This window comes from Apodemus sylvaticus, chromosome 3, assembly GCF_947179515.1.
Source record: "Apodemus sylvaticus chromosome 3, mApoSyl1.1, whole genome shotgun sequence".
Classification (NCBI taxonomy): Eukaryota; Metazoa; Chordata; class Mammalia; order Rodentia; family Muridae; genus Apodemus; species Apodemus sylvaticus.
In genome coordinates, this window is record NC_067474.1 from 141,010,755 (window position 1) to 141,019,518 (window position 8,764).

The 8,764-nt window shown below is 48.6% G+C and overlaps 1 protein-coding gene across 1 annotated transcript; it reads right to left on the reverse strand.

The window, feature by feature from the left end:
• Positions 1 to 6,863: 6,863 nt before the first annotated feature.
• Gjb3 (gap junction protein beta 3) lies at positions 6,864 to 8,362 on the reverse strand. The gene has a single exon (XM_052177411.1). The coding sequence runs from the start codon at positions 8,332 to 8,334 to the stop codon at positions 7,522 to 7,524; it is 813 nt and encodes a 270-aa protein (XP_052033371.1). The 5' UTR covers positions 8,335 to 8,362; the 3' UTR covers positions 6,864 to 7,521.
• Positions 8,363 to 8,764: the final 402 nt, after the last annotated feature.

Sequence of the window (8,764 nt, forward strand, 5' to 3'; positions counted from 1 at the left end):
GGATTTTTGGATTTGGTTTTTTTCGAGACAGGGTTTCTCTGTGTAGCCCTGGCTGTCCTGGAACTCACTCCGTAGACCAGGCTGGCCTGGAACTCAGAAATCTGCCTGCCTCTTCCCCCCAAGTGCTGGGATTACAGGCATGCACCACCACGCCCAGCCCATCTCTTTTTATAAGGACACCAAACCCTTTGACAAGTGTTTACTCTCATGACCCAAACATCTTCCAAAGGTCTACTACCTAATATATTATCACACTGAAGGTAGGATTTGGGGGTGGGGTAGGGTGGGGTGTGGGGCTAACACAAAGTCAGCCCACGTACATCATGGGGCAGTGTTTCAGAATGAATGAAGACAAAAAGTCCTCTTGGTTGTCTGGGACTGTAGGGTGAGGTGACCACATGTACTGCACTCAGACTTGGAGACTGCTGACTGGCACCTCCATCTATGCCTGCTGTGACTCCTCAAGCCTCTGAGAAGGGAAGAGGTGCACTCCAAGGGGACATGAGTGCCACCTGGTGGTAGGAGTGATGGTTGCTGCGAACTTAGTCATGAGCTCAGGGAGATACAAACTCCTGGAGGAATCAATGTGCTGACCCGCTCAGAACATCTCTGTCCAAGGCTCAATGCATGGGGCTGGGCAAAAATTCAGTAGGTGTCTTATCTATTCCATGGAATACACCTCGGTTGATTATCCAGTACCAAAAGTCATGCCACCATAAAAATCACTTTGCCTGTGCCTCTTATTACAGGGCAGGCTATTATGGACATTGCTTTGCCTACGATTTTGACGTCATTGGCCATTATGACTTTGGTCACTTTGCCTTTGGTGATTCAGGGCTGCCACCTGGCCCCTGCTACTTTCTACTTTGGGGCTCAATTAAACCCCATCACATTTAATCCATGCAGCTGAGCAGCAGTGTCTCCAACCCTAAGGTCTGGCACAAGAGACAGGGCAACAAGGAAGCTCTTCAAATGTGCTGGTACGCCTCTCGCCATCTTGCATGCCGAACGATTAGTGAAGGGCATATCTTCAGGGCCTTTCCATTATGGAGAATTAGGTTTTATATAGCGTGCCCGCTCTGGCTTTGCAGTTTCCTTAAAGTCTCTTCATCAACACCAAGCCAGGGGATATCAGGCATCTTCAACTTCTTTTCCAGTTGGCCATCTTTCGACAAGTGCTTTACCTAACCATTCAAACATCTTCCACATTAAACCTAGAAATCTCCACTTAGTGTGCCCATATTAATAAACTCAGCATGATACAGTTTTATGTTCCTTTTACCATTATCCCATACCCTTAAAATCCATTCCTACATATATTCCCCAGCCTTCTGCTTGAATGAATTATCAGAGTCATTAAGCTCCTTAGCAGTGTACTGCCCCTCCTTGTGAACTTTCTGTCTCTCCTTTAGAGACTGCTTAAGCTTTAGTCTGGTTAGAGTTCTAGAGGCAACTATTGATGGGCCCTGAGGGACATCAGTATTGGCTTGCCTGGCATCTCCTTGAGAGAAACTTGCTGGTTTGGCAGACAATGAAGGATTAATGTCCTCAGTTAAAGGCAATGCAGTTGCAGGGGATGGGAGGACATCTTATGCTGAGGACTGAAAGTTCTCAGCCTTAGTGGGGCCCTCGCACACATTCCATTCCAAGTTACAGGGTCCTGCTCTTCACCACTTAATGCCCTACTTTAACACCTGCTGAGCCTGGGACTTGAATTGTCTTTGCAGTTCAGTCAGTCTCATAGTAAAGGCTGTGGCTTGATTTTTCCAGAACCTGAGCTCTGTGGTTGCTGGAGAGAAGATCCTGGTCCAGGACACACTTAGAATCCTTTAGACATTTATTTGCATCTGGAGCCGGCCAATTTTCAACCCTGAGTTTATTATCCACTGCATTTTGAGATGGTAGAAGCTGATTAATTTGATAATGGACCTCATTATTTTCCTTTGTCAACTTATCCGGAGATGCTAGGAGCAACCAACCTGTACCACCACTTCCTGTTCTTCCACAAACTGCCAAAAGTTGTGTGTACAGAGTCACAAAATCTGTTGCTTCTCATGATTGGTGAGTCAGGATAATCAAATGCACTTGTCTTCTTAAGTTTTTCAAATAGTTCACAGCATAGGCTTTCAGTACTGTCTGAGCTTCCAGAAAAGGCTTTAGAACTGTAACTGTAGGTGTTAGCAAATTAGGAAATCTATTCCAGATGCTTAAAAAACATCATTCCTCTAATTCTGCTGCTCTGCAACCACATCTGGTACCAAAATCTGGATTAGTCAGGGTTTTCTGAAAGAACAGAGCTTATAGAATGAATCTATCTTTACAAAGAAAGAGGATTTATTAGACTGGCTTACAGGTTGCAGTCCAGCTAACCCAACAATGCCTGTCTACCAATGGAAGGTCTAATAATCCAGTAGTTGTTCAGTCCACAAGGCTGGATATCTCAGCTGGTCTTCAGTATACATCAGTTATCCTGAAGAAGTAGGCTCTAATGACAGCAAAGAAACATGGGGACAGGCAGGCAGGCATGAGCTGGAGTAGTAACTGAGAATCCACATCTGATCTGAAAGTTGCAGTTGGAGAGATGGGAGACTGGGCCTGGGGTGGGCTTTTGAAATCTCAAAGCCCATCTCAGTGACACACCTCCTCCAGTAAGGCCACACCTCCTCCAACAAGACCATACCTCAGTTCACCAACTGGGAACCAAACATCCTAATATATGAGGCTCTGGGGGCTGTTCTCATTCAAACCACCACACCTAGCATGCACAAAGATCTCAGTTTGATCCTTAGCGTAACTAGGCATAATGCTCCATACCTGTAATCCCTCACACTCAGGGGATGGAGGCAGGAGGATCAGGAGTTCAAAGTCCTCCTCAGCAACATAGCAAGTTCAAGACCAGCCTGGGTGACCTGAAACACTTTTTAAAAATTATTTCTATTAATATTTTTTATAAATATGTTTGATCGTATTCTTTTTCCTCCCCCAATACCTCCCTGATCCTCCCCATCTCTCTATCCAAACAATATCATGTTTTTTTTTCTCTCTCAGAAAAGGAAACAAAAAACAAAAAAGAAAATCAAGACAAACTTAAAGCATTAAGAAAAAAAATACCCAAAACCCATAGAGTTTGTTTTGCATTAGCCAACCACTCCTGGGCATGGGGCCTGCCCTGCAGTGTGGTGGATATACCCAGTGTGACTCAATTGGAGAAAACTGATTTTCCCTTATCCAGCAGGCATCAGTCCCTCTATTGAACCCTTCTCTTCAGGGCTTAGGGGTCTGTGCAGGAGAGAAGGAGGAGACGTGGTGGATGACTCCAAAGGAAAGAGTGTCATCTAGACACAAGAGGGCTGGCACACACACACGTGAACTCACAGAGACCTTGACAGTACTCAAGCCCTGCACATGTTCAAACCAGACGACACCCCAGTTCTGAGAAGGGGAAGAAAAAATAAGGCCCCACTTCCAGCCAAGAAGCTATTGGAAACTCTTGAATGTTTTAATTAATTGATTAATTAATTAATTAAAAATGTATTCACTTTACATCCTGCTCACTGCTCCCCTCCTGGTCATCCATCCCACAATCCTTCCCCCATACCCCTTCTCCTTTGAGTGGGTGCCCCCTTCCCGTACCCTCCCTCCCCGTCACCCCCTTCCTGGCACTTAAAGTCTCTTCAAGGCTAGGCGCTTCCTGTCCCACTGAGGCCAGATAAGGAAGCCAGCTAGTAGAACATATCCCACACACAGGCAACAGCTTTAGTTGTTCTGAGCCCACATGAAGATCGACCTGCACATCTGCTACACATGTGTGAGTGTGTGTGTGGGGTGGGGCAGTGTACACAGCTAAACAGAGAATTCTCAATGAAGGAATCTCAGATGGCCAAGAAGCACTTGAAAAAATGTTCAAAGTCCTTAGTCATCAGGGAAATGCAAATCAAAACAATTCTGAGGTCCTGTCTTAGACTCATCAGAATGACTAAGATAAAAAACTCAAGCGAGAGCACGTGCTGGTGAGGATGTGGAGCAAGGGGAACACTCCTCCACAGCTGGTGGGAGTGCAGACATGTACAGCCACTTTGGAAATCAATTTGGCAGTTTCCCAGAAAACTGGAAATAGTTCTACCTCAAGACCCAGCTGTACTACGCCTGGGCATATACCCAAAAGATGCTCCACCATCATCTCACAAAGACACTTGCTCAATTATGCTCATAGCAGCTTTATTTGTAATAGCCAGGAACTGGAAAGTTTCATCTACTCAATGAAATACTACTCGGCTATGAAAAACAAAGACCTCATGAATTTTGTAGACAAATGAATGGATCTTGAGAATATCATCCTGAGTGAGGTAACCCAGTCCCAAAAGGACATGCATAGTATGTATTCACTTATACGTGGATATTAGCCATAAAATGCAGGATGCCAATGCCATACTCCACAGACCTAAGGAGGCTGGACTGGAAGGAAAGCACAGGCAAAGATGCTTGAGTCTCACTTGGAAGGGGAATGGAATGTGAGTTCTCTTTTTGTTTTGTTTTGTTTTTTGGTAGTGGTGTGTGGCTGGAGAGACAGGTCAGTGGTTAAGAGCACTTACTGAGGTGTATGACCCTAGCTCCAAGGGAGTCTGTTCCCTTCTGCTGGACTCCTTGGGCACCTGCATTCATACACACAAAATACCCTCCCCCACAGACAAATACACACACGCACACACACACACATGATCAAAAAAATTAAAGAAAATAAAGAGACAATTCTGACATATATAATAGCAAACAGGTAGAGATCACTCCTCCCTGGGACCTTTGTAACCACCCAGCCCAAGCAGAGAGCTACCTGGGTAAAGCCCCGCCACCGGAGAGTCTCCCAGACACAGTCACACCTAGGTATTTCCTGGTTCCAACATCACTGTGCTAATGTTTTACTCACCGTGTCTCCTTTGATCTCTGTAGCAGTTCCTTCCAGAAGGAACTGTTCTGAGTGCTGAGTTGGGTCCTTCTGCCTTTCAGAGGTTCTCCCCACCCCACCCCACCCCACCCCACCCCACCTCACCCTGCTCTGTGCCCTGGGAGACTCATTGCCACCCACAGCCTCAGCAGGCCCCCTTGTGCTCTGCCTTCTGGTTGGGTTGGGTCAGGGAGAGGTGGGGATTCCTGGCTCCTACCGGCAAAATGCATCCTCCACCCACTGCCCATTATCCTGCTGATACTGACCCTCATCCTTCACCCCGTGACTGCGCCATTCCTTGGGTGCTCCAGGAGTGATTTCTCACAAGGCTTTTCAAAAGCGCCTGCCAAGAGCAACCTGAGGATGAAAAGGTTTATATTGCCCCGCAGTGGAGGGTGTGACCAGTTACAGGAGGAAAATACGGCAGCAGGAGCTCGAGAAAGCTTGGTCACTTCAGCCAGGAAGCCCAGAGCTGGTTGCTTGTCCGTACCTTCACCCTTTCTATTCAGCCCAGGACCGAAGAAGTCTCTGGAATGGTGCTGCCCATATTTAGCACGAATCTCTTCACATTAACCTAATCTAGACAGTCTCTCACAGGCACAGCCAGAGAGGCTTCTCTCCTAGGGGACTCTCCACCCTGCCAGGTTAGAGTCAACATAGCCGGCATGGCAGTATCTGAGCTCCTCCTCAGTCACACCCATGGTCTTGACAACAGTTTCTGCAGAAATCTCCCTTCCTTTGCCCTCAGCACCGTCTCACCCACAAACCTAAGGCTGGCCTTGAACTCATCACCCTCCAGTCTCGACCTCCCAAGTGCTGTGTTTACAATCACGCATGCGCTACTGTATTTATCTACTGTGACTTAATCTGGATGTGTTGGGACATTCTGTTGGGACCTTGGCTGACGCAGGTCTTGTTGTACTGATGATCTTAAGGTTTAATGATCTTCTTAAAGTTTAATCCAAGTGTAGAGTGGTGAAACTGTTTGTAAAAGAACCATCAGCCTAGCCCGGAGCTCGTTAAACCAGGTTGACCCACCCACCCCTTAATGGCCGCAGAGAGCAAAGGTGAAGAGCCTGTTGTGTTTTCGAGGTGCCCTGACCTCTCTTTGCTCTTGTTGGCTGCAGCCCACTGGCTCCTGACGGTTTGGCTCTCGGCGTTGGTTTTAATGGTCACTAAATGTTCCCGAGGGTTAGTCTGTGCTTGCATAAAGCTTAGCTTCACGTCCTGGGCTGGCTCGGGATGCTGGCTTCCTTTAAACATCAGGTCATGGTCACACTTGGGGTGGGGCTGTGAGCAGAGCTGTAAGGCGGTCTGTGCTTCTGTCTCCCCTGGACTAGCACCTTGCGTTTAGGTTCCATGTGGCCAGGCCCAGCCTCTTTCTTACGGCTGGTGTCAAGTTTGGGGGAAAATGGACAGAGCTAAATGAATTGCTGGGCGAGGCTGGGATGTGAGCCGTCTCTAGAGTGGCTGCGCGCTTACTCTACTATGAGTGTATGTAAGTGAGAGTGTGAGTATACGTTAGTGAGAGTATGGGTAGCAGAGATTGTGTGGACACAGGGTGGGGACGTGGGCTGAGCGAGAGTGTGATTGTTTGTGTTCAAATCAGGCTGATTTAGGAAGGCTGAAGCGCCCTCTGGTGGCCACAACTAGAATTCCAACATGTGCGTAAATCCCGCCCCACTCTCCCGCTCTCCGCCCCCACCTCTTCCCTTGCTGCTGCCACCAGCAACTCCACCCTTTCCCAAAGCTGGCTTCAGCCTAGGTCATACTCACTACCCTAGCTTCACCCCCAAGCTTCAGGGCTCTTTCCTTTCCCCAGCGCTGCCTCCTTGGACTTCAGGGAACCGTGTAAGTTGAGGAGAATGGAGGAAAAAACCGAATAGTAGAAAACACAACTTTATTGCTTTTAAGGAAACAGACTTGGATATGTCAAGGATATATGCCCGGGATATGACAGGATATGCATGCCGCCAAGGTCCTGGCTAAAGGGTGCAGCGGGCTCAGCACCCTGGTGGGAGGGAGGAGAGTTTTGCTTCCTGATGGTGGAGGTTGTCAAAGGGGGATCCAGAGGGACCCGTGGGTGTGTCTCAAGCAGCAGTTGATGTGACAAGGCCTGCTACTACTTCCCACACCTGCTCTTTGGCCTCCAGAAGATTCCACGTGGGAACCTGTTCAGCTTCTCCTGGTTGAGTAACGAAGCCTCCCTCTGGCCAGCTGTCCCTAGTCCAGATCCAGCACCTCTCCTCTGAGACCCCCCAGTTCTTTTTGCTGTTGGAGAGTCCCATCTCTTTTCTTTCTTTCACTGTGCTTTTCTGAGATGGTGCCCTGGGGTAGGTTTACCAGTCCAGCGCTAAGTAGACCCTTGCATGCATGTAGTTAATTTGCTAATCTAAATGTCTCTCTGAAGCTGGGTCTGTTATGTTACCTATACCAGGTAGCCCGCACAGAGCCCAGTACCCACGAATATCTGCTTCCAAGGGAACTGGGTAGTTTAGTGAATTCAAAGTGGGGGCACTCAGCACCCCCAGGGCCCCTCCACCTGCAGCACTTCCCAGCTTCCTTCCCCAGCGGGTGGTTCAAATGGGGGTCAGGCTGGGTGCGGAAGCCTGCAGCTTTTCTGCGGCTGGGTCTGCTTCTGGGTCGGCACTCTCCAGCAGCTTGTGGTGACAGCGACAAGTGGAGGCCCTGCTGGAGGACTTTGGGGAGCTGATGCTCTTTGTAGATCTGCCCTTGCTCAGGCCTCGCATAATCCTGTGGAAGATGAGGTAGCAGATCTCACAGATGGTGAGAATAATGCAGACCGCGGAAGCGCCTACCATGAAGTAGGTAAAGACCTTCTTCTCCGTGGGCCGAGCGATGTAGCAGTCCACGGTGTTGGGGCAGGGTACCACGCTGGCACACTGTACCAGACGTGGCATGGTGAAGCCGTGCCAGAGCGTGTGTAGAACATACAGGAAGACCAATTCGATGATGAGCTTGAAGATTAGGCTGAACAGGTAGGTCCACCACAGGCCGCCGTGCTTCTTGCCCGGGTGGCTGTACAGTTTGGCGCACTGCTCACCGTGCTTCTGGCGATGCTTCCGTTCCCGCTCCTCACGGTAGGCTACATGCAGGATGACCAGCATAGAGGGACACGTGACGAAGATGAGTTGCAGGGCCCAGAGTCGGATGTTGGAGATGGGGAAGAAGTTGTCATAGCACACGTTGGTACAGCCGGGTTGCCTGGTGTTACAGTCGAAGTCCTTTTGCTCGTCACCCCACACACGCTCCGCAGCCACCACGTACACCAGCACCCGGAAGACGAACACTACTGACAGCCAGATGCGCCCGAATGCCGTGGAGTACTGGTTCACGCCGCTCAGTAGGTCTTGGAGTTTCTTCCAGTCCATGGTGCCTGCTCAGGGTTCGGAGGGCTGTGCCTACCTGACGGAACAATGGGAAAAAAAACACCATTATGTTAGCGATTCACTTGATGACTATTTATTATATTATTTTTGTTTGTTTCTGGGTATATGTCATTGTGTGTGTGCACATGTCGCGGAGTCCAGAAGACGGTGTGGGATCCTCTGCAGCTGGAATTAGCAAGTCCTTGATAGAGCTCTTAACTACTCAGCCATCTCTTCAGCCCTGTCTTTTTTTTTTTTTTTTTTTTTTAAAGAAAAAGCAAAGTACAAGCTTTTAATCCCCGCACTCAGAAGGGAGAGGCAAGTGGATTTCTATGAGTTCAAAGCTGGCCTAGTCTACCTAGCTAGTGAGTTTCAGGGCAGCCAGAGGTATACCACGAGAACCTGTCTTAAAAAAAAGTGAAGGAAAAAAGGA

Coding starts and splice junctions, on each gene's coding strand:
- Gjb3 (XM_052177411.1), bottom strand. CDS start 8,334: ATGGACTGGAAGAAACTCCAAGACCTACTGAGCGGCGTGAACCAGTAC.